Below are 26442 nucleotides of genomic sequence, written 5' to 3'. Positions count from 1 at the left end.
AGGATGGGAATCTGGCATTGGTTCTCTGTTCTGGGCAGATCTGGAGGTGTTAAATACCTGCTATTGGGGTGCCTGGGGGTGCCGGGGACACTGCTGGTCCATGGCATGCAACAGTGAAGTAGTCACTTAAATTATCACCTTTAGACCCCTGCAGTCAAGGCCTCTGGCAGGCTCTGGTGACCAAGCAGCAGCTGGCATAGCATGAGTCAGTGGAAATAAATAGGGACTGTGGGCTGCTTGGTTGCTTCTAAGTGCACTGGAAACTTTGGAAAACAAAGATAAGCTCAGGGCTTTCCAGATCAAAGTCTGACTGAAGAGCCAGAGGTCCCCTCTATACCTGGAGAACCTCTGGTGGCCTGTCCTGAGGTGGTGTCCTTGCAGGGGAAAAATGACCTTCCTCAAGACCACCTCCCCCCGCCCCCACCCCACTTCTCGTTGCTTCTAGATTTATAACCAGACTCAAGACCTGGAAGTTTCAAGTCAGGTATAAGGTGTGACCCATGAGGAGGCGTGGGACACACCAAAGCACTACAAGATGTTGCCAGCTCATATCAACAGGGAAACGTGTATGGCAATGGACCCCAAGTGTGGCACATCCTAACAGAAGGAATGTAATGTTGCATCTGGGCGAATTTATTGACGTGGGTGGGTGCGCTAAGCACCCAATCCGATCCTGGATTCCTTGTGTTAGCTCAAGCAACTAGAAGTGGCTCTAAAGGTTTGCTCAGTTGGTTCTTGAAACCTGGACCCCAAGTGCAGCCTACCCTGAGTGTAGCTGAGATTCTAGAATTTCTTTTTTATTTCTTTTTATTTTTTTTTTTAACGTTTATTTATTTTTGAGACAGAGAGAGACAGAGCATGAACGGGGGAGGGTCAGAGAGAGAGGGAGACACAGAATCTGAAACGGGCTCCAGGCTCTGAGCGGTCAGCACAGAGCCCGACGCGGGGCTCGAACTCACGGACCGCGAGATCATGACCTGAGCCGAAGTCGGCGGCTTAACCGACTGAGACACCCAGACGCCCCTAGAATTTCTTTAGTGTAGAAGAAAGTATTCAATAATTCAAGAGAGTGCCCAAATGCAGAAGTGGGCTTATTATTTAATACCTGTTCAACCATCCCCTAAGTTTTGGGGGGTGGGCAGGGGAATGGGATTAATTAATTGATCAATCAATCAATCACAGTGCTCCCAAGACTGAAATAAGTGGGCAGCCTAATAAAATCTTGATTTGTATAAGCAGAAAACTGCAGGTCTGGTAAATAGAAATCTAACTGAAGCAACAAAGTAGAAAATGGCGGCCCCTCCAGACTGGGCCGTTCACGGACGCAGAGCCCCTTGAGTGAAAGAGGAGTCCGGATCCGCTTGAGGAAGGACCCTGCCACACAGCCACGTTGTATGCTGTAAAATTTCCTCCTGATTTTCCTCCAAAGGGCCCTGAGGCCACTTACCAGAGTGTGCATTGGAGAGAAGGAACTACAAGATATTTTAGGGATTATTGGAGGCTGGTTCGGAGCCAACATTAGTTCCAGAAGACCCAAAATGCCGCCACAGTCCACTCAGAGTCAGGGCTTCTGGAGGTATTCTGGCTATCTACTGCTGTGTAACAAACCACAACCATCTTCTTATCTTGTAAATCAGGAGTGCGGATGGGGCTCAGTGGGATTCTCTCATTCCTTGTGCGGTCAACTGAGATCACTGGCAAGGGGCTGCTCTGGGGGGTCTGAGGTCCTTTCGCTCACATATCTGGTTCCCTGGCAAGGTTGGCTGGTAGGCAGGCCTCAGCTGAGACCGGTGACGGTCTGGGAGGAGTCTGACTTCCCTGAGCAAGTGTGCCAAAAAACAAGGTAGAAAGTGCCTCACCTTGTGTGACCTGGCCTCAGATGTCACACAGCGTCACTTCCTTTACAGTCTATTGCTTGAAGCAGCCACAAGCCCACCCGCAGTCAAGGGAAGAGGACACAGACCCCACCTCTTGATGGGGGAAACGTCAAAGCATGCATGGCCATGTGTTAAGAATACTGCAGGAAATCACCTCAGGTAATTAGGATAAGCTGGCTGAGCGCCAGGTCATGTGGACGCAGTAGGTCCCTGAACACAGCTCAGGGTTGTTTTCCCAGTTTTGGAAAGCACAGTTGGAGTTGACATCTTGAACAACCGGTGGTTCCCCTACCTGTGCAGTGAGGGCTCTTACGGGAGGCAAGGCCAAAAGAAAGCCCCCCACCAAAAGGGTAAGCCAGAAGCAAACCGCATTCCCAGAGGGATTGCAGGGAGAGTGTGCACCCCCCCAAGGACATGCAGGATGTGGGGGTGGTGATTCCCATGACGTCCCCATTCAACTCACCGAGATCGGGTCTGTACAGAAGACTGATGGAGCTTGCAGAAAGGCAGGAGACATCGTAAACTCATTCAGGTGGGGATCCCAATTGCAGCTGCTGTTCCAGATGTGGTTTCTTTGGCTGGAGCTGATCAGTGCATCTGGTACCCCTTCCCTGATCAAAGCAGTTAACTTTCAGTTGGTAGGGTGGGCAATAGACCCTCCCCATCCTACTTCAGGGCTGTGTCAACCATCCAGCCGTCTCTCACAGGCTGGACCGCGGGGGCCTTGAGACTCCTCCTCTTCCACAGGCCATCACACTAGCGTCCTGAGCCCCCAGATGACCACTCCCCAGGGACATCAGACAGCTACCTGGCAGCAGGTGGATTACAGTGAGCCACTCCCATCATAGAAGGAGCAGTACTCTGTCCTCCTTGGTATAGACGCTTATCCCGAGCGTGCATTTTCTTGCCAAAACCACTACACCTACAGAATGCCTCAGCCACCATTGTGGTGTACCGACAAGCTTGGCTTCTGACCAAGGAACTCGTTTTGCACCAAAGTAAAGGGCCTGTGGAATCCCTATCGTGCTAAAGCAGGTGGCTTTATGGAATGGTGGAACGGCTTTTTGAAGATACACTGCAGGGCTGGGGCAGTGTCCCCCAGGATGGGCACGTGATCTGAATGAGTAGGCAACATGGGTTGCTATTGTGCCCACGGCCAGGATGCATGGGTCCGGGGGTCGAAGGATAGAAAAGGCCTAGCCCGTCTCCTTATCATCCCTAGTGACCCACTAGCAAAATTTTGTTTCCCATTCTGCAATTCTGAGTTCCCAAGGGAGGAAAATTCCTACCAGGGACACAACAATAGTTCCACTAAAGCTGGAAGCTGAGCCTGCCATCTGACCACACTGGGTTCTTTATACAGTGAAATAGGGTTGCTAAATATACAGTGGGGGTTTGGACGGGTACGGTTGGAATGGAAAATGGGCAGGAGCATTAGTGACATAGACCCTTCAGGAATGAAGGTCTGGGTCACCCCAGCAGGCAAGGAACCACACCGGCTGCTGCTTGACGTGGACAAAGAGCATGTGAAACGGTAGCGGAAGAGGAATTCATTCCAGCTCCTGCCATGTGGCCTGTGGTAGAAGCAAGGACTGTAGTCACTTGTATTTTTTTTTTAATTTTTTGATGTTTATTTTTGAGAGAGACAGAGACAGAGACAGAGCACGAGTGGAAGAAGGACAGAGAGACAGAGGGAGACACAGAATCCGAAGCAGGCTCCAGGCTCTGAGCTGTCGGCACAGAGCCCGATGCGGGGCTCAAACTCACGGACCGTGAGATCATGACCTGAGCCGAAGTCAGATGTTTGACTGAGCCACACAGGTGCCCCTGTAGTCACTTGTATTTCTTCCTTGTCTCCATAGAGATGTATTTATATAGAATCAATTCTTTTTCTTTCTCTCCCTCTCCCATCACCTCATTAGAGAATGTGAAGTGCACGGAGGCAGGTATCGTGCTCCAGTCTAGGATATCGGAAGGCGAGTGTGACACAGTTGGAAGGGAGATAACCATCACCCTGACATCAAGGGGACTGTGTGTGCCTTGTGTAACCCACAGCTGCAGACCCCCCGAGGGGAGCCCCACATCAGCAACTGCCCCGCATAGACTTCTCCCTGAGCGCCCCCTTTACAGCCAACAGCTGGGTGGCTGGCCAGGCTTTGGACTGGCCGGCCAGTAAGACTTCCCCAGGTCCCCCAATTTCTCCTTCAGGGGCATCACTTTCCCAAGCCCTTCCACACCATGTCAGGCCTAACGGTATATAGACCGTTATCCCATAACACTCGGTGGCCCAGGAGGGACCCTGCTGGGCACCAGAGACACCTGTGTCAGGGCTGGGAGGTGAGAGAGCATGGAGACAAATTCTGTCCGGTCCTCGAGTGGAGAAGGACAGTAGGAAGCAGCTCTGGGGGAGGGGGTGGAGAGGAGGGCCTTGGTCCCTCTGCCAGATAGAGTTTTCTGCTCGAGGAAGCTTGTGGGACATGGCCCCACACCACCAAAGTCCCCTCCCTGCCCTTCTGCGGGGCCTTGGGCCAGGCCCTGCCTTTCCTGTGTCTGTTTCCCCACCTGTACGCAAAGAGAAAGAGTCATCCATGAAAGCATTTCCAGCTTCCAAACTTGCTGAGTCTCCTCTGGGAAGTATCTGGTTTGAGAGAACAGAGTACCCCTGCCCCACTAGACCTGACTCACATCTTGGAGAGCATAGCCCCAGCCCTGGGCCAGCCCTGCAGTGGGACCCAGACCCTGGGCCATGTCTGAGGTCTATAAGGGGCAGAAAGCGGAGTCTGGTGACCCACATCATCTCTGCTTGATGGATGTTCTCTAGCTGGAGGGCAGCAGGGTCCAGGCTACGCAGAAAGGGGACACTTCCCCTCCAAAACCGAGAGCACGTGGCCCAGTGATACTGGAAATAGCTCTGGTGGGATGGCTTGGCGGGGACGCTCGCCCCCCAGCACGGATGAGGAAAGCCAGGTTCAGGGAGGGAAATAACTCCAAGGCACCACAGGAAGTGAAGGCTGAAGGAGCCGGAGTCAACCTGGCCCCCAAGCCCTGTCCAGTGAAGACAGTGTGGTTTAGTGGCTGTAGGAGTGTTCTAGGGCCACCGCAGCAAAATCCCATAGCCTGGGTGGAGGAATGGCTGACACTTACTGTCCCATAGTCGTGGAGGCCAGAAGACTGAAATCCAGGTGTGAGCCAGGTTGATTCCTTCTGGGGGAGGACCTTTTCCCAGTTTCTGGTGGTCGTAATTTTTGTGTCCCTTGCCTATCCCTTCTGTGCTGTAACTTCACATGGTGCTCTCCCTGTGTGCTCTCTGGGCCCACATTCCCCCTTTATACGAGGACACTAGTCTCCACCAGTCATACCGGATTAGGACCCAATGACGAATGACTTCCTTACTTGAAGACAGGGTCTTTACAGAGGTAATCAAGTGTTGTAACCATTGCACTGACTCTGGGGGAGGGCGGTGAGGCGTGCTGAGAACTGGGGTTTGTGTGATAGATGGTATGAGCCACACCCCTCCATGGATGAGCCTGGGTCGGGGGGCCTCCAGCATCCAGAGCACCCAAGTGTTTCTCATCCCAGGACTCTCCTGTCAACCCGTAGATCATCCAAGATTCTGCACATCAGGCTTCCTCTGGGAAGAGTAGTCAGGGCTGCAAGGCCTCCAACCGGAGTCCCCATTCTCTAAGCCGCCCCCAATGCTCAGTCCATCCCAGCCCCACCTCCTCCAGCCCCTCCATCAAAACCTGCACTTCCTCCTACAACATAAAAGTAAAAATTTTAAGGGGTGCCTGGTGGCTCGGTCGGTTAGGCGTCTAACTCTCGGTTTTGGCTCAGGTCATGATCTCACAGTTCATGGGATCGAGTCCCACGTCGGGCTCTGTGCTGACAGCCCAGGACCTGCTCAGGATTCTCTCTCTCTCTCTGTCTCTCTCTGCCCCTCCCCCCTTTACACTCGTGTGTGATCTCTCTCTCAAAATAAATAAAACTTTAAAAAAAGATTTTAACTTGATTACCACGGTAAAGACCCTGTCTCCAAATCAGGTCACGTTCTGAGGTACTGGGGGTCAGGATTTCAACATAGGAATGGGGAGGGGGATATCAGAGATAAATTCAACTCCTAACAGTGGCCGAAAGCCCAGATTTGCTACCTGGGTCCTGGGCTGCCCTAAATCTTCCCTGGATGGCTTCATTGTTAAATTCACAACAGGCTGGTCTGAGTTCATTCAGAAGGCAGACTGGCAGGCTGCCCCTTTGAAGCATGTCTGGGTAGAGCATGGTGGCCGACAGCAGATGCCATCCTGGACGGTCTGATAAACCAGTTAAGCAGCTTCTGGGCAGAGCAGCCTCCTCCCCACCCAGCTCTGTCCTTGCCAGGGAGGGGCCTGGTACGGTGGGCACCTCACATATTCTTTCATGTGGGCCTCACAACCACCTGCAAGGTAGGGATACACTACTCCCATTTTACAGAGGAGGAAACTGAGGCTCAGAGGAGAGAATTCACCTGCCCGGTGTCACAGCTGATGAGTGACAGAGCCAGATTCAAAGCCTGACAATCCACCTCCCGAGCCTGGCCTCCCACCCCTCACACTCAGCCTCAGAAATGGATACAGGGCCCAGTCTACCTCCTGTGGGGCTGAGGGCATGGACTGGTGAGCAAGGGGGAAGGGAAGAGGAGACCCAGGTCCAGTGACCAAAGCCCGGGACACCAGCCCCAGGCAGGACTCAGCTGCCACCTGGACCTGGGGAGGAGTTAGACCAGGACCAGAACTGCCTCCCCAGCTTTGGTGGGCTGGCTTCCCCTCCAGAGCTCAGCTCTGCCATTGTACAGTAGAGATAGTAATTCCCAATGATTCAGGATGCTGCAGGGCTCCAACAAGATCCACTAGGACAGCTAAGTGTCCATCAGGGCAGGGCCGGCACCTGTGTTATCCCCTTTTGGGCCCAGCCTGGCACTTAGTACAAGCACAACAGTAGACTTGCAGCTTCTAACAAAATCACAGCTTTTCTAAGCTAAGGTTATGGGACCACTAACTAAACTCCAAGGAGAGACAGGACCCATGGTACAGACTTCAGAGGCCATGCAAGCTGTTAAGAATTCAGGTAAAATGTGGGTAACTTGCTAAAGGTGTAGTGTGAGATAGTGTGAGGTACAGAATCCTGGGAGCTGCAGACACAGGGGAGTTCCTACCCACTCACAAGCTCGCCTCCAAATACCTCACCCGGTGCTCGTAAGAAAGATTGAGGGCAGGGCAAGAGGCCTCCTAGATCACTGATCCCTGTGGGAAAGGTATGAAGCCTTTTCCACCCTCTCCACTATGGAACAAGAGCCTCAAGTAGCCGAGAGCCGGTCAGAGAAAGCCCTCAGACCCATTGCAGTTATGGGAATCAAACAGAAACACCCTCCTACTCTGGGGGAGGAATAGAAATACATCCTGGGAGGGGTGCGTGGTGGGCTCAGTCTGTGGAGAGTGCAACTCTTAATCTCCAGGTCATGAGTTCCAGCCCCACGATGGGTGTAGAGTTTACTTAAAATAATAAATAAATAAATAAATAAATAAAAGAAATAAATCTTGGGCTCTGGACATTAGAAAGTGAAATGGCAACCTGGAGAAGATATACATCTAATAAGGGATTAATATCAAGAATGTGTGTGTATATATATATATATATATATATCAACTCAATAACAGAAAACCAAACACCCGAGTCAAAAATGGGCAAAAGACTTGAATAGACAATTCTCCCAAGAAGATATACACATGACCGATAAGCACGTGGAAAGATGTTCAATATCATTAATCATTAGGGAAATACAAATCAAAATTACTATGAGATACCACCTCACACGCATTAGAACAGCTATTATTTGAAATAAACAAATGAACAATCAAAACAGAAAAAAACAAGCGTTGTTCAAGGAAGTGTTCAAGAAATCAGAACACTTGTGCCTCCCTGGTGAAAATGGAAAATGGTGCAGCCACTATGGAGACGGTATGGTGGTTCCTCAAAAAATTAAACATGGAATTACCATAGGATCCAACAACTCCACTTTGGGGTATACTCAAAAGAACTTAAAGTAGGGACTTGAAGAGATATTTGCTCACCCATACTCATAGCAGCATTATTCACAGCAGCTAAAATGTGGAAACAAGCTAAGTGTCCACCGATGGATGAATAGGTAAGCAAGGTGGGGTGTATACATACAAGGAGGTAGGGATGGGTCAAGGGCCAGCAGGCTTTCATTAGGAGCTTTTGGTACCATTTGGATTTTTTAAACTTGGTATTTGTTTGCTTTTAGGGGAAAAACTGCTTTTAGGGGAAAAATGTGTTTGCTTTTAGAGTAATTAAGATACAAATAAAGGAGTGCCTGGGTGGCTCAGTTGGTTAAGTGTCCAACTCTTGATCTAGGCTCAGGTCATGATCTCACAGATCATAAGACACCCCCACATTGGGCTGTGTGCTGACAGCACATAGCCTGCTTGGGATTTTCTCTCTCCTTCCCTCTCTCTGCCCCTCCCTTCTCGCTCTCTCTCAAAAATAACTAAATGTTAAAAAATGTTTTAAAAATTAAAAAAAAATACAAATAAAGAAGATGATGGGGTCGAACTGGTCTCAGGAAGTGTTCCCAGTTCTGCCAATCTGTGGTTCTACAACTGCCTTGGAAACTGGGACCTCAAGGACCGTCTATAATAGAGTCCAGCCTTGGACACATCATTACAGTAAGGCCCGAACTTCAACATCTGAAAACCCATTCACAAATCCTGCCAATTGTACTAGTATTTGCCTAATGATATGGCTAATATTAATATTTCAGAAGGTGTTATGGTTTGAATTGTGTCCCCCCCAAAAAGATATGTTAAAGTCCCAACCCCCAATACCCGAGGATGTGGCCTCATTTCGGGAGAGTCCTTGCAGATGCAATTGAGTTAATGTGAGGTCATTAGCGCGGGTCCTAATTCAACAGGACTGGTATCCTCATAAGAAAAGGAGGGAGATGCATGGCCAGGAGACGGCCGTGTGACGACAGAGGCAGGGACTGGAGGGGTGCGGCCACAAGCCAAGGACCCCAAGGGCTGCCACTGCCGCCAGAGGCTAGGAGGCAGGAAGGGTTCTACCCAGAGTCTCAGAGGGAGCACGGCCCTGCTGACACCCTGATCTCAGACCTTGGCCTCCAGAAACGTGAGAACATTAGTTTCTTTTGTTTTAAGCCCCCCAGTTTGTGGTGTTTTCTTACAGGAGCCCTAGGAAACACAGAAGGCAACGGGAAAATCAGCACTAGTCTGCCATTAAATCTAAGACATCTACAATGTCTGGGCCCCACCAGCCCTGGCAGCTACACTGCCCATCCCGTCTGTGGAAGCAGGTCTGCCGCCTGGGCCAGGCCTCGGGATGCCTGAAGAACTGGGCCCACTGACGCACCGTTTCTCCAGCCACCCATCCGCTGCCACTGGTGGCCACCGTCCTGCTGGCCGCTTCCAAATCCCTGCAGAATCTTTGGAAATGCTCTTTCTGCCACAAGGGAGGGCTCCTGCGGGGGGGGGGGGTCGGGGGGGTGATTGGGGGGGTGGAGCGGGGGGGGGGGGGGGGGGGGGGGGGGTGTTACCAGGACGGTCGCAGGGGACTTCCCTCCCCAGCAGATGGAGGGAGCTGACCTGGCACAGATGAGCACACTCAGGGAGGCCGGACATGCCCTGGTGGGAGCAGTCCTCACAGACAGTCCTGCGCAGGCTCTGCCCTGAAGAGGCCTCTTCTCCCGCTGTCTCTATCCCTCCCTTCCCTGCCCCACAACGTCTTCTGGCTCGGTGCCTCTGACTCTTTGTCAAATGAGTTCATCAATCTGGAACGTAGGTTCATGGAGAGTTCCAGAGATAGGAAGAGAGTCCAGGCTAGTGGGAAAACAGCATGAGGTCAAGAGGCTAGGCCCTCTTGAACTTGGAGTTCAGACATGTGCCTCATGGTCACATGTGTGAATGCTGTGAGGATATGTGCCCGTGCATTGATATACATGCCTGTGTGTGCACATGGACACATGTGCACGTGTGTGTGTGTGTGTGTGTGTGTGTGGTTCAGACAGGAGCAGGGGAGCTCCATAAGCCAACTAGGCCCACTTAAGATGGCTTTCCATCCCCAAACTTTTTGCCCAGGAAATGTAATTAATTTAAACACTATTCCACCTCCTTTCCCCCCACCCCCAACCCATCACTATTGATCACAACAACCCCAGTCTCGGGTCCTCTGTTTGGAAAGTCTTTTTCAGCCTGGTGCTCACCAGCTCGTGACCAACTTCCAGGTAGAGTAAAGGATTAAATGGAAGGCACAATAAGAAGTGAAACAATTAGAATTTCTGCCTCATTATCATGGTAATCTTATCAGTCGGATAATGAGGTATTAATGGAGATTTAATGTGCATCTCATAACAGAATCCCTTGGAGAAAACACACAGGGAAATTGCTGTAAATCCACTTAATGATGGAGAAGTCCCAAAACACCATATTCCAAAGGATGAAAAATGCAGGATGCAAATGAGAAAGAATCAAGGTCAATAACACCACGGGGACGGGCCTAATGGCAGATTTGGAGATATATGTAATAAAAATTGCATGTTGCTTTTAAACCTCACCCTCTGTTGTTTTCAAATGTGCATTCCTAGTAATGAAACACAGAAGTGCAGCCAGAATGATTTGTATGTTTTAGAAACCATAGGGGGGATGGAAACATGTCTCACAACCCATCAGGCCCCCTGAGGGGAGCCATGGGAAATGGGGTGTTTTACCGAGAGGTCTCCAAGTGAAGGGGGGCAGAGGGAGAGCCCTTTGGTTGGCAGAGGGGGAAGCAGCCTATCTGAGTTCAAGGTCATTTGGGAAACAAGCATGCATTTACTTCCGCTCCTTCATTCAACCCTGTCAGTTGCCTGCCACGTGGCTGACCACAGACAACTCAGAAAGATGAAGGACACACACCGATACAAGCCAAACATAAGAGCTCTAATTCATAGAGCACCTACTATGTGCCACGTATGGCATCACTGAAATGCCATACATGGATGATCTCATTTAATTCCAACAGCAACACTGGGACAGAGAAACTATTAATATCCCCATTTCTCAGATGAGAAACTGAGGCTCAGAGAAATTAACAGTCTCAGGTTGCATCGTGGCCTGAACTTCACCACTACTGTATTAGGTTGAACCATATGAAGCTGCCCATATTTGACCGGGACCCACAAAAAGAGTAATTTCAGATGGATCAGGCTAGTATTTTACTTTGTGGCTAGGGTCCCTTTCTAAGATATGGAAGCCTCTGAAAAAGGCAGAGAGAGGGACAGAAACCGTGCAGCTGAGTCTGCTCCAAGGGGCTGCCAGCTCTGAGGCTTCACAGGGGACCAGGGACGAGAACCCAGTGCTTCTGCTACAGCCCCTGGATTCCTATTTCCCACATCAGCTCTGGGGGCTCAGCCAGTGGGTGCTGAGTAAATGGAAAGAAAGCCCCAAAACACCCATCCGGTAAATTAAAAGCACTTTGTGAATCGGAAAATGCTAAGCAAATGTTGGCTGTTCAGTTCTTATAATTTATTGATGATAATAAACAACCCGTGGGCCTCCCAGACATTTACAAGGACTGAAGATCAAGTTAGCTCTATTTTCCACTTTAATTTTAGGGCACATAGATAAGGAGGGGTTTTGGGGACTCTGAGCCCAGGGTGACTGTCCGGGTTTGCCTGGAACTGTCTAGGTTTTAGTCCCGAAAATCCCACACCCCAGGAAACACCTCAGCCCTGGGTAAATTGAGACAGCTGGTCACCCCGCCCCAGAGGGACACCTGGACTCCCAGGGTCATGGGTAGGAGACATCAGGCCAGTTCCATCCAGCACTGGGCAGGCAGCCCACTGTACAGAGGTGGAATGGGAAGGCAGACAAGGAATCTTCACACGCAGCCACTGTCTGAGTTCTGGAACGGCCACTGAACATCCATCACCTCCTTATTCCTTGGGAACCCAAAGAGCCAGAGGAAAAGGGACCCACTATACAGATGAGGAAACTGAGACGTGGGCTGGTGAAGGGACCTGCCCAAAGTCACAAGTAGCCAGCGAGTGTCTGAAGGGCTGAAGAAGGGTGACAAGACCCTGCTTGAGGGTAGAAATGGCCCCCAGAGAAGAGGTCAGTCTCAACCAGGGAAAAGGCGGGGATCAGGCAACATTTCTGGAGTCTTGCAGCTGTGTTCCGTTTAATCACAGACTGCAAATTGAATGAAGTTAAGACAGTGTTGCCTCTTTGAATTTCCCCCAGGCCCTTTTTAATGAATAAATAGGCATGATTTGTAATTAGCTTATCCATTGTGCGAATCTTCTAGAGCACCTGAAGTGAGTTAAACATGCCCCCTGCAATCTCGTCGACAATATTAATTCGCTCAGCAAACCTTTCTTCCTGATCCACTGTGCATGCGACCGAATGATCACATATTGCTCTGCAGTGGACATATTGAGAAAAATTGGGATTTTTCGGCCTGGAAAGATGAAGACACAGTGTCCTCATCAGTTCTGCCTCCCAGTGTGGGATTTGGAAGCGACAGTTGGGTTTGTTTTCATCAGCAAACGCTAGATAACCCGCAAAACAATCTCCCACCTTCCCCCTCACCCACCCAGCCTTTAAAATCCCCACAGCCACCGGCTCCAGAGGCTTCTGGTCATTAAGGCCACCTCACAGAGGGGCCCGAGGCGGGGGCCAGCGGTCCTCACCAATCTGGGCTGCCTTTCTTTTGTGCGAGCTGTCATCCGCCCCGGACCCGCCCGCAGCTGCTGTTTGAGTCCGCTGACTCCTGCCAAGCTAACGGGCGTCCTGTATCATTTATCCTGTAATTGGGGCCGCTTGTCACGAGTTTCGCCTGGTTTCTGGGCTAACCACGTGGCCGCGGCTGAAATTCCGAATCCTAACATTTCCCTGCTCAGAGCTGGTGGGAGGGCCCCTCGGCACAGGTAGCTGTCTTGATTGCCTCCACATTTTCCAGCAAAGGGGTTTCCATTCATCTTCATCATGGGCTCAATCTGTGCGCAGAGAGGAGGCGCTGCCCTGGTGGGTCCTCTCCACCCAGTCACCTGGAGGCTCTCTCTCATCTGTTCCTCTGCGTTCACAGCCGCATTTATATTCCGCCTGCCCTGCTGTTTCCTCAGGGGTCTGCGAGGGGTCCCCAGCAACCAGGCCCCCTCCCCCCACCGGTCCCTGCACGGGAGTCCAGGTGCCAGCCTGTCACAACAAAGGCGAAGGTCACCCCTTCTTCTGAACAAGGCGAATCAGGAGGTGGAGACGCTCCGTCTGTCCTTGGCGTGGCCTTGACACTGGCAAAGTGGACCTGGTTGTGTGTGGGGAAGGGGGAAGTAGGCTGTCCCTGCCCCAAAGAATCCTATTCAGCCTGATCTGCTGGTGCCCGCTGGGTGGCAGGCTTCATGTTGGGCACCGGGGAGGCGACTAGTGTCTAGCCCTGTCCTCCAAAGGATCGTCTGCGCAGGAGTGCACCCAGGATCAGGATAATGACCCATCATGGGTACCATCCTCTACAGTTTGCGAAGCTCCTTCTGCTCCCACCTCATGGGAGCTGCCCCCGACCCCATCCTGTCGGGCTGATATTTTGCAGAGGGCCAGACAGGACCCCCAAGTAGCTAAAAAACAAGGACTTGGAAATCCTCTAGACCTGGATCAGATTCGAGCCTTGCCATTTATTTTCTACGTGGCTTCGGATAAACCACCTCACCTCTCTGAACCTCAGCTTTCTCATCTGTCAAATGGGGCTCATAATACTACCCAGTTCACAGGTGAGGGCTCTGTGACGTATCGTGTATAAAGCACTCAACGCTGTGCCAGGCACATGAAGATGGTCCCAGAACCCGAGGCATTATTGTGACTAACAGTATGTGCACCCTCGGTAGCACCTCCCTGAAGGACAGGGTGCGAGGGTCCTCACAGTTTGAGAACTGGACTGTGTCCAGCAAGATCATCTCGCTTTGGAACCTGTCAGAGCTGGGCTCAAGTCCTGACTGGGTTACTCATTGGCTATGTGACTGAGGGCTGCTGCCTCATCTGTGAAATGGGAATAATAACCTTGCTACAGAAATACTTTCTAGATCGGGTATAATGGTTACTGTTTGCTAGAACATAGGGCGGGCAAAGAGGACTGTGGTGTGCCTGGGGGGGGGGGGGCATGAAGGAGTCCCGGGGTCCATCTAGAGCTGGCCAAATAGTTTGGCGAAAGACCCGATGAAGGGGGCTGGTCCTTTCTGTGTCCAGGAGCCTCTCGCTCTCCTGGGCACACTGACCCCTCCTCCAAAGGGGCCCGGTGGGGTGGGGTGGGAGGGGGTGGCGGGGAACCTTCGCCAGGAAGCCCTTTCAGCCAATTGTCTGTACCTGTCCTTGGCCACAAGATGTCACCCAAGGAACAGCAAAGCAGGGACCTGGGAGGAAACCGGCTAGCCCAAAGCCAGCCCAGGAAATGGCAAATCCCAGCCCTTCTCACAGGACCGCCCCCCCGGGAAGCCTCAGGGGTAGAGCCCGCGAATTGGACGTGCTGCAGTGAGTTCAGGTCCCAGACTTCCAGCAGGATGTGACCCTGTTGCCCCAGTGAACACTAGTTTGTATAGACCCCCCCCCCTCGAATTAATAAGTAGATATGATAATTCCCACCTCACAGAGCAGGAGTAAATAGTGCCCGGGGAACAAGGGTGGGGAGGAAGGAGGCGACGACACCCACACTTTGGTGTGACTGGGCTACATTTGGGGCAGGCGCTCAGCAGGGTACCTGACAGCATCCATCCCTGCCCCGTGCTTGCTAAGGTGTGGGGAGCACACGCTGAGAGCACATCCTCTGCACCCCCAGGCTCCCTCTTCTGATGACTCCACCTTCCTGGTTGTTCAGCTCCACGTGGCCCAGCAGGACCCGTACCAATTCTTTGTGTGGCAACCACCTGGTGCCTGGATCTAGAACGGGGAAGATGGGGAGCAAGGGTATGACTCCGGCCCTGGAGTCCCCGGGGCAGCCCCAAGTGAACCACCCCAATGGTGGGCAGCCCACAGTCTGGAGTCCGGGGACCCCCTGCCCAGCCAGGGCACGCAGCAGGAGTTGTCGAGGCCCAGCCAGTGCCCTGGTGTCTCCAGACCCGAGGACCAGCTGCAGGTGAAGAACCCAGGTGTTCTGGGCCCCCATCCTGACCCACAGGGCCCGCAGACCTTGACCCTGGCCCAGGGGCCCAGTGTGCAGCCTAAGTTCTTCGCAGACTTGTCACAGACTTGGCATAGCTGTGCTGGCACTTTGGTGGGTGCAAGGCTCCTCATCACTTCCTCCACTAGATGGGGCTGCAGAGGAGTGTCCCCCCACCTACGTGCCTACCAGGTGGAGGCCACGGGCTTGGGGCAGGGTGCCTTCCCAGAGGATGCGAAGGTGGGGAAAGAAGGAGGAACCCCCTTTGCTGAGGAGCTACTGTCTATCCTCTCCTCCATCCCCATCTGCAGACATTTGGGGACACCTGCAATTTGGGATGGGACAGTCCCCTAGGAGAGCACAGACTCCAGGGAGATCATTGCTTTGTAGAGAAGTGTACAGGGGATGTGGCCTCACTGTGGACGCAGGGAAGGATGGGGGCGTCTGGGAAGACTTCCTCCGGAAGGGACATTTGAAGTTGGAGGAGTGTTTAGGGAGAGGTATTGAAGCCAGAAGGACCCAGCAAAGGCAAAGGCTTATAGGCAGCAAAGCATGACCCTCAGGGTAGAGGTGAGAGCTTTGAGGCCCCAGGTGGAGCTGGAGAAGGAGACGGGACAGGGAGAGGCATATAGCTGAAAAGTAGGTTGGAACCAAAATAGAAGAGAGAATTTTAGGCAGAAGGGGAATCTGATTAGACCTAATTGTAAGAGCACCTAGGAGAAAGGGCCTGGAGGGAGTCGGAAGGTGGTTGCGGGAACGGAGGTGGGGGAAAACGGCTGTGGTAGTGGACGTACATTCAGGAGAAGTTGCTCGGGAGACATCAGGAGGTTTGGGTGACCCAGAGATGGGGGCAGTGAAGCAAAGCGCCAGAGGCAGGATGGGGCAGGATGCTTATGGACTGAAGTATCCAAATCCAGAAGGGTAAAAAGGAAAGCTTCAGAAATGGTTCCACTCTAGTTAGTATTCATGACCACAGCACAAAAGACGTAGGTTCACTACAGAGCCTTTCAGTTAAAAATGGGTTCCTTTCGAGTGGTTTCTGTGCTCACGGGTTGTTCATGTGTGCCTGGAATGTCTAGGGGCATAGCCACTGCTGCCCGTCTAGGGTGACCTCCACGGTGTCAGTGCGCTTTAGCTACATCCCTCAAACAATAGGGCAGGAGAAATATTTCAAGATGATATATATAATCCTAATATACATATGAAAAAATCAGATACTGGAAGGGTCATTGACATAATAGAGCCCAACCGGAAACAGCCCTTCGAAGTTGTCACTTGCCTTAGGTCTGGTTCGTGGCGAAGCTTAGAACCGTGTTCCGGTGCTACAGCCACACACAACTCAAAACCATGGCTTTTCAGGTGGCAGGAACCTTGCAGGGAGGGAAGACACTTCAGGCTGGTGGGTGTGGTCCAGTTTTGCAGTGGAGGAAGTGCTAGGGGGAGGCCCTTACCACCTTCCCTTTCTGTCATCTGTCACTTTTTTATGCTCTTCCCTCCTTCCCCTTCCTCTCCTGGAGCGGGCTCACTCCCCACTCGGCCCCAGGGCCTCATTAGTCATTAGCAACAGCCACAAGAGAAGGGACACAGGGTTGTTGGTGATCAAGAAATTAGGGGCACCTGGGTGGCGCAGTCGGTTAAGCGTCCGACTTCAGCCGGGTCACGATCTCGAGGTCCGTGTGTTCCAGCCCCGCGTCAGGCTCTGGGCTGATGGCTCGGAGCCTGGAGCCTGTTTCCGATTCTGTGTCTCCCTCTCTCTCTGCCCCTCCCCCGTTCATGCTCTGTCTCTCTCTGTCCCAAAAATAAATAAAAAACGTTGAAAAAAAATTTTTTTAAAGAAATGAGTGGGCAGGAAGGAGGTAAATAAATCCAGGAGTTGGATTCCATGGATTGAGGGGCTTGGAAAGAGAGGAAAGTCAAGTCAGAAGCCAGGGGCTGCGAGAACTAATGGGACGCCAATTGTAAGCGGAAACAAAACACAACAGAAATCAGACATTTTGAAAGCGAAATAGTGAGGATTATGAGGAAGAAGATTAGACAAATATTTTTTTCATACAGAAATTTGAACACTGCGATCCTCTGGAGATGTTCAGGCATTTGAGATTTGGGGAAAAGATAGTTTTTACATAACCACCCTGGTTATGAGTAAAGAAAACACTTGTATTTAAGCAAATAAAAAGAGAATATCCTTACAGGATAAACTGGACTGGCCATCTGGTGAAAATTGTGGTTTTTTGTTTTTTTTTTTTAAATATTTATTTGTTTTTGAGAGAGACAAGCAGGGGAGGTGCAGAGGGAGAGGGGGACAGAAGATCAAGCCCTCTGTGGGGCTTGAACCCACAAACCATGAGATCATGACCCGAGCTGAAGTCAGACACTCAACTGACTGAGCCACCCAGGCACCCCTGTGTAAGGGTCTGCCTTCCTCACACCTGTCATCCTTATAGGATGTGGGGCCAAGCCTTTAAAAATTGAACAACTTCTGCAGTGGATCCTGAATTTTAACAAGCATCAGAGTCAGATGGGGAGCTTGCTAGGAATGTAGATTCCTGGACTTTCCCCCAGAAATCTGATTCAATGGCTGCGGGGTGAGATCACAAGTTTATGGATGTCGCCAGTTAGGCAGTGCACGTGGTCCACTGGTTCATACTTGGTGAAAGGCTGGCTGTCATGGCACTTCTCAAACTTCCCTGAGGATGCCACCTGGAGGACTTACTTTTGTTTTTATATAAAAGAAAACTTTGCTTGCCCTTAAAAATTATAAAGACTAGGGGCACCAGGGTGACTCAGGTGTCTGACTTTGGCTCAGGTCATGATCTCACGGTTTGTGAGTTTGAGCCTCATCTCAGGTTCTGTGCTGATGGCTCGGAGCCTGGAGCCTGCTTCAGATTCTGTGCGTGTCTCTCTCTGCCTCTCCCCCAGTCACGCTCTGTCTCTGTGTCAAAAATAAATAAACATTGGGGCGCCTGGGTGGCGCAGTCGGTTAAGCGTCCGACTTCAGCCAGGTCACGATCTCGCGGTCCGTGAGTTCGAGCCCCGCGTCAGGCTCTGGGCTGATGGCTCGGAGCCTGGAGCCTGTTTCCGATTCTGTGTCTCCCTCTCTCTCTGCCCCTCCCCCGTTCATGCTCTGTCTCTCTCTGTCCCAAAAATAAATAAAAAACGTTGAAAAAAAAATTAAAAATAAATAAACATTAAAAAAAAATTGTCTTAATTATAAGGACTATACATGATTTGGAAATAAGACGACCAAACAATGGCCAAATAAGAACTGTCCATTCCATGCCTTCGTTTGGTCACTTGGTCACTCAGAAATAAAATGTTATCAGCTACTGCTGTTGTTCCTTGTCACCTTCCATTATTTTTGTCCGTGAATTCACCATAGTCTATTTCCCTTTCCATATAAATTCGAGACCCTTCTTCGTATACCAATAGGCCACATCTCTGAAACTTGCCTGGAATAATGACATACTGTGCCACATTGTCATTTGACTGACATCACCCACTTGGTATGCTTCACTTTTCTCTTATTGCCACATCTCATTTGCTGCTGGAGAAAATACTGTGACTGGGTGTTTTTCTTCCACCTGTGTCATGACAGGGTCCTGACCCACTTGCCCTAGTAAATGCACACGATTCAGAGATCTTTCAAGAACGAAACTGCTCGCTATTTCAGACTCTGCTCTTAAAAACTGATCAAGTACCTGTAATACAGTTCTTTGAAATATGGCTTCTATTTTCTTTTTTTCTACAATTTAATCGTTAGCCTCTTCCTGACTCTCTAGGACCACTTGAGCATGTAAAGATTCCTGGTTCCATCCTCAATAAATTCAGATTTACAAACAAGAGTACCAGGTGATTCTCAACAGGGAAGTTTGGAAAAGCATGGTTTACAGAACTCCCTGGGGCATAATTTTAGGTCCCAACCCCAGAGATTATAATTCCTTTGACCAGAGTGAGTTGGAACAGAGGCCTTGACTCAATTCATCAGGAATGATTAAGAAACATCAGCGGCTATGTATATTAATCAACAGCCCTGGTTAAAAAACTTTTGTCAAGCCTACAAATTAAGAGCAGTAAGGAAAGCTGAAGTGAAAATGTCCTACATTTTTAAAAATCACATTAAAAGGGGCACCTGGCTGGTTCAGTCAGTGGAGCGGGCTAATCCTGATCTCGAGGTCGTGAGTTCAGGCCCCACGTTAGGCACAGAGCTTACTTTAAAAAATCACATCAGATACTCGTTTCACAGGAACATAAAATTTAATGGTTTTGGCCAGCAACATGCTGAATTCCTAGTTAACAGAATTAGGTTTACTGTAGTTTTCATGTTCAGCATCCACAACAGGTTCAATGACTTGGAACTGAGCACTATTCCCAAATGCGGAAGATGTTTTCGGGATTCTCGCAACCAGAGATTTTCCAGCCTCTTTGGTCAATTTTCTAAAAAGTCTATGTACTGCATTTTGGTACCACCAGGAAGATGGAAAAGGATTCTCCTGGAATGAAATGACCGAAGCAAAAGCTCTCCGATGAAAACTGAAATCTCTAGTTTACAGCCAAGAGGAGCTTCTGAGAAAGGATTTCCCTTTTCAGGATCATGACACGTTTTACAGGCAGTGCTGCATGGAGGCCTAGCTAAACAGTGCCACTGGCTCAGCCTCCTCTGGGAAAAGCTACAGAGCCACTTCTTTGGAGAGAAGGGTTGAGTGGGTACAAATGTAACAGGAGTCCAAGCACACAGGTAATGCCAAGTTGGCAAGTAGGGTCGAATTCTATGTCCAGTTTTAGGCCAGTGATAGCATGAACTTTAATACTGAACGACCGAATGAACACTGAGCCCTAATCAAATTTTTTTAATGTTTCCTTCTAAATAAGGAGCAATCAATACAGGGAAAGCACCTTTCCACCAGCAAGGGAAGCCTGCAGAGTGAGCTTGTGACAAGGGCTCCTTGTCTAATAGCACCTCCCCTGGGCCGAAAAGGTTAATAAAGGCTTCAGGGAATACTGTGATTAGGACTTTTGCTCTCAGAACTAAGGCTGATGAATCGCTACCAAATACAAGGGCCAGATACAAACTGTGTTAAAACAGTAAACGTTCACAATCTCGTTAGTAACCGCTAGCTCATTCTAATTCCTTCCTGGACCACACTTAACAAATATCCTTGGATGTTCAGATGAAAAAAAGGCAAGTGTGAATTCTTGGAGAACATTAGTAATATTTGGAGTGAAAGAAACTTTCAGAAATGCTTCTGCGTACAAAATAGATGATGGAAACATAAAACGCAGTGAATTCAACTGCTCTCCCTTTTTAATCAGTTTTACAGAATGAGACTGTACATTAGTGATCACATTAGAAGACAGGATGAGTCTCCTGTACATATACAAGATTGTGCAAGCTCATTAACTGAGGCTTAGGTAAGGTTTTATCAGTTTCGAGAGGAGAGGCAGTACAAAGCTTTTTAGTACAGGAGAAGCACAAGAATACGGTAAACAAGACAGAGAGTATCAACTCAGCAGGGGTGAATTTTTAAGGCGTGTGGCCCCTGCCCACACTGTCTGCCATTAACCAAGTGGAGAGGACCTCCCCACTCTTGAACTTAACCATTGCTGAGCGCAGGCCTGTGGGACACATGAGCTCCACCGTGACTCCATAGCTCAACCACACCAACCGTGACAATGCGCAAACTATGTTTCCCTTTCTCTAAGTGTTCTCCAGGGTAATAAAGCCGTTCCTGGTCATCTTACTTCTTGGGTAACCTACATTCTAAGGTATATTAAGTATTAACCTGGGAAATTCTCAAGCATTTTGGCATTCAAAATATCTAAAATACCTCGTCACTGTTAATCTACTTGCTAAAAATTCTTTGAGCTTCAAGATGGTTTCTGATTTCCCCCCACCCCCCGAATTATGGCAATCAAATACAGAATAAATTCACTAGATTTAAAAGAACTAGAAAGAGGGCAAACATAGACTTTTCCTTAAAGAAATAAAGCAGGAACGGAGAAGCAGGAGGAAAACGTTTAAGAAGCTAACCCCGCTACATTTCTATCCCTCCCATGCAACCCACTAATGATTTTGAGCAAGTGTGGTCCTCCTTTTCCCTTTCCACACCCAATCACATCAGAGAACGGGGTCTTTAAAGCCTCACCCATTTAAAACATGAAGTTGACCTTTACTTGGCTCAAACCGGAATCCGCAAGGCAGGTTACACAAAGATGGTGCTGGATGGGCACGGGCGCTCAGCTGCTGGGTCTGACGAGAGCGCAGCCTCACTACCATTTGGGCCAGGTTCCTGTTCTCTGGCTTAGCACCTCAGCAACGTGTATATTGAAAGTCTGGATTAAACAAAGGCTTCCAGGACGCAACAGGAAAAGGGAAAACCATGCATCACATCTATTTTCAATCCCTCACGAAGCCTAATTCTCTTACTACAGCAATTTAATATCTGTATAAAAAAAGGCTTTCATAAGCAGGTTTTAAAAAGAAAAAGCAGAAGCCAGCAATTCCTGGGGCTGAGACGTAAACTAAAGCGGAGAAAGAAAACAAAAACATTTACCAGGTTTAAAAAAAAATAGTAATTTTATGAAGACAATCCTCAGTCTGTGTTTCTCCTGCTTAACTTTCAGGAAGCAGAATATTAACACAAAACATAAACTGATTTTTCACTAGAGAAGTTAACTGTAGAATATTTCAGTGAACTGAGCCACTCTCTCTCCATTTAACAACATCATTGCAAATTCCACATAATACTCAGCGGCTACTGTTTCCTATGGGTGATTTTATACTTTTGCACTAATCCCTCATATAAAATAAGTGCTGGGAGGAAATGTAATAAGAACCAAAGAACAACTATCCCTCCTTCCCAAAGGAGCAAAGTCAAATTACTCCCTGTCTCCCACCCTACCGCTGCCACGCAGATAGTCACCAACTCCTAAATTCAGAAATCAACACTATAAGAAAATCATGCCATGAAATCAAGCCAGCAAAATGGCTGATGCTGATTGGTTCTTGCTCCTAAAAGGGTTTGCAGAGGGAGATGTAGCTACTCCTTAAAGAGCCGGGCTGTGCTTCTCCGCCAGCTCCCGAGTTAAGCCCCAGGCCCGGGCCTCGGTCTCAGAGGTGTAATCGGATGCCAGATCCCTGGGGTTCCACCCTCACCCCTGGCCCCAGCACTGCATGGCTCTTACCTCCTGCCTCCAGCACAGCCCTACACCCACAACTCACCACCTTCTCCTCCACAGAAAAGAGCCCTGTGCAACGTCCACAGCTTCGTATTTATTTCTATAGTGATAACACAGAATGGATTTAGCAACCATTTGGAGAGGAAAAAAAATCCGTTAAAGCCCATAAAAATGAATTTCAACTATTCCAAGTCTTCTATTGACTTAACATTTATTGAATCAAATACTGAAATAAATGGACTCGCCCTAGGTCTTAGAAATCGTGTCAGACTGTTTGTCTTGTAAAGTATTTAATGACAGGATCTGACTTCTAATACGTAGGCAGGTTTGACAGTCACAGCCCATGAAGCACAGGACTCTACACAGATTTCTTGACCTAACATTCAAAAGGACATTTTGTAGTACTAGTTTAATTTTGATCTCTCCCTAAAAGGCAGAAACCACATCCCACACTCCTATGTAACTTATCTCGGTTATTCTAAAATAAATGAATGAGAAGAGATGGGAGCATAAAGAAAATCCAGCTTCTTTAGGCACAATTAAACACAGAGGTCTCAGAGAGAAGAAGATGGCCTCCGGATTCATCTGCTCACCGCTGTTTGTCACAGTTCCCTTAAAAATGCCTAGAAATGCTGCTAGCAACAAGGGACTCAAAGTATGGGACTGAGTTTGTTATAAAAGAAGCTAACCAAGTTTAGGAAACATACAGAGTGAGAGCAGTCGGGGATGACTTACACCCCAGACTTGTGCTTGAAGCTCTGGTGTGCCTCCCTAGCCAATTTCTCACACACCAACACCCATTCCTGATTAATTATCAATATACAATCAAACCAAAATACTGAAACCCAGACTTTTGTTCAGAAGAGGGAAATAAAGGCACAGAAACCTGCCAAAATAGATTTTTTCCCATAAGAATAATATGGTTGATTAAAATAGTTTATCACTAGTAAAACTTGTATCACTAGAGCAGACAATACAAATTAGTTTTTAAAAAAATGACATTCACTGAATTCCTGGTCTGTCATTCAATGTGAATAATCATCAAAAATATATTACAATGAAAGGTTTAAAAGGAGTTCTGTTTGGGGTTTCTACACTGTATTTAGTATGTACCACAGTAACATGTTAGGTATCTACTGTTCCTCTGTATGTAACGCATGGCGATTAAACAGTCTACCTCGCTCCTCCTGCAGGCTCAAAGACGTCTGTGGTGAGGAATGTCTAAGTGATTGTTATACCCCTCATCAAAGGCAGCCTTGTGCATCAAACTCCACACCTAGAAAGTTCAAGAAACTGTTTTACACTTTAATAAATATTTCTGTGTATTTGTTTGTTGCTTTTAAGCTCAGCTTAAACTTTGTCAAGGAAACCATTTCACAAGAGGGTACGTCACAACCTACTATCAGCAATATTCCTTGTTTATTAGAATCTGAAGATGTCCATATTACATCAAATATAAATATATATTATATTTACATTTCCTTCTTAGCTTTTCGATCTAGGTGAGTGTATTTATATAATGCCACTAATGTCACCACTATTATAATCCTCAGTGCAACTGCTATTTTCCTTCCATTAGATGCATAGAAGATTACGCAGCATCTAAAAAGAGGTGTACTGTTCTTTTCTTTTTCTTTTTTGTTTTTTTAAATAAAAGGAAAGAATGGGTATTCGTGAATGGAGATCTAGGAATTTTCTAGATTTTGTTCTGTTTTTTAATATTTCAAAATACCTGAAAAATGTGGTCCCTTTTTGCAGTACTAGTCTCTACTTGGGACAAGAAAATAACCAAATATGCAACAGAAAAGAAAAGAGCCCAAAGAAAAGAGAACCTGCTTGTTAGCTCATTAATCTGTTTAGTAAAGATCTGTTTTAAAATGTCTGAACGCTGTACAATATTATACAAAAACAATCTTCAGCCTTCAAAGCAGCTGGTACGTTTTCTAAGAGAGCTGTTTGCCCGCCTAACAGTCTGCTGCCTCGGTGGGCCTTGGTCTTGGTCACTTCCGGTCATCAATCGTTTTAATGAATTCCACCGCTGCCGTGAACTGCATCCACCAGTAGGACTCCTCTCCAGACAGACAGCTGGCATAAAAGCTACTGATATACTGGACGGTAGACAGCAAACAGGGTGGATTTGCCTAGAGAAGTGAAAACGAAGAGAGCCAATTACTCAGATGTACAACTCCGCGAAAACCCTCTAAGCTCACATCTTCCAATGTCTTCCTATGAAAGAGACACCAGTCCTTTTGAAAATAATCCCCAAAGTCTTCTTCGGGAGCAATTTATAAACCTTAGCCACTATGAGTAACAACGGTATACTGGAAAGGCAACTCAGGTTCTAATGCCAGCTGAACTATCTAGACCTTTCTATCCTTGTAAGTCAATGAAGCTTGCTGGTCCTTATGGAGGCTGAACTAATCCTAGTGGACTTTACTCAACACATCCCAGGATTCCAGAATGTTAGATAAGGAAATAAAGGCTGTACACCAATTGAGAAAGAAAAAAAACTAAAAAGATAATATGGTGAGCTGCCTGCTTTTTCACTTTCTTCACATAGACAGAAAAGACACAGGCGTTGTAAGTGGTTGGGAGGACACACTAAGGCCTGTGCCCCAGAACGAGCTCGCACTGGCTCTGCAAAGAACGAGACACATCACACCTGGAAGATACAAGGACAACGGCCGACAGCAGGAGTCGGGAAGGCTGACCGCACACTGATCCTATAGGCTGTTGACTGAGCTAAGAATTCAGATTGCAGAAATACCGCAATATCAAGAATTAGTAAAACATATGTCAGATATACTTTAGACGTCAACAGGTGGTCTGAGCTAACTGGAACACATAAGTGACACAGTCACTTGGCAGCTGTGTGCGCTCAAACTGCATGGTTCCCCTGAAAATGCTCACAATAAACCATTTAAACGATGACATTTCAATTTTAAAGTAAAAAAAAAAAAAAACACAAGAGACACCAGTACATTTTAAGATAATATGGCACAGGGGCGCCTGGGTGGCCCAGTAGGTTAAGCATCTGACTCCTGATTCCGGCTCAGGTCATGATCTCACAGTTCATGGGATCAAGCCCCACGTCAGGCTCTGTGCTGACAGCCCAGAACCTGCTTGGGATTCTCTCTCTCCCTCCCTCTATCCCTTCCCTGCTTGCTCTCTCTCCCTCTCTCAAAATAAATAAACAAACCTTTAAAAAGATAACATGGAGACAGGTGTTTGGTAGATTTGACGGTTCAGGTGACAAGGACTATGAGGAATTCAGTGTGGAAGAAGATGGTAAGAGCACAATAGAAAGAATTTTCCCTCATTCACTCACTCAATAATTACATACCGAGCCCCAACCAAGAACCTCAGGCATGTAAAAGTTGAAAATGTTCATCTAGGAATCCGGTCCTCCTATCCTTTCTTTCGAAAATCTTAACTTTTGGACAGAACAAGACTTCACATTAGACTCTTTCTGGGTAACACAGAGCTTGAGACTGGGAAGAGCACGTGAAGCCCCGCACCAACCTGCTTGGAACCGCCAAATAAACTGTCTTCATTAATAGTAGTGAGGGGCCCACCTTTATCAACACAAATACCAAAACAGGGACAAAGTCATCTGCTCCGGGGACGGAGTCCTCATTGGCCAGACTCAGGAGGTTCATGATCGTGGAGCACATTCGCAGGATGCACTGCACTTTGTCCCGGGGCGTCTTGTAAGCACTTATTGTCCTGATTTCTGACTGTGCGGATGGCCATGGTGCCTCCCGAAGATAAACCTAAGCGAGATCACAAACAGACCCGAATCTTGAATTCAACAGCAACTACAGGAAGCGACCAGGACAACCTCCATGTCAGGAAGCAGAAGGGTAAGCTTGGTGCCTTTTCCTTTCTTCTGTAAAACCAGATTGTGGTTCCCTCCCTTCCACTAAGACTGAAGTTTAGTAAATTTTTAAATAATTTGCTTTGCATTTTCAAATGAATCAATCCTCCATTAATGGAGGAAAGGACATATGATAACACCAACCTAGACCTCATAAAATGCCAAACAATTATCTTTCTTAAATAGCTAGAATGGAACTTATCTACAAGGAGCAGCTGATTCTAAAAGTACAAACAAGCTACTTCTGAAGGAAAATATCGTAAAAATATGTTACCTTTGTTGCAGTAGTTCTAGAAAGAACAGATTAAAAAAAACCAAGGTAATTTA

General features: G+C 48.3%; 1 protein-coding gene and 1 pseudogene across 5 annotated transcripts in view; both read right to left on the bottom strand.

Moving 5' to 3' along the window:
* Positions 1-18241: 18241 nt before the first annotated feature.
* LOC125923020 (single-stranded DNA-binding protein, mitochondrial-like) lies at positions 18242-21336 on the bottom strand (annotated as a pseudogene).
* Positions 19298-26442, bottom strand: part of GAPVD1 (GTPase activating protein and VPS9 domains 1) — a 72350-nt gene continuing 65205 nt past the window's right edge. For all 5 annotated transcript variants that reach the window (XM_049628877.1, XM_049628874.1, XM_049628886.1 and 2 more), the window contains 2 exons: positions 25814-26011; positions 19298-24379 (listed from right to left, as the gene is read on the bottom strand). In XM_049628877.1, coding sequence (XP_049484834.1) covers positions 24239-24379; positions 25814-26011 — 339 coding nt within the window. In that variant the 3' untranslated portion in view covers positions 19298-24238. The remainder of the gene's footprint in view (positions 24380-25813; positions 26012-26442) is intronic.

Source organism: Panthera uncia, chromosome D4 (assembly GCF_023721935.1).
Source record: "Panthera uncia isolate 11264 chromosome D4, Puncia_PCG_1.0, whole genome shotgun sequence".
Lineage (NCBI taxonomy): Eukaryota > Metazoa > Chordata > Mammalia > Carnivora > Felidae > Panthera > Panthera uncia.
The sequence above is the reverse complement of the archived record's forward strand: the minus strand, read 5'-3'. Positions and strand labels throughout refer to the sequence as shown.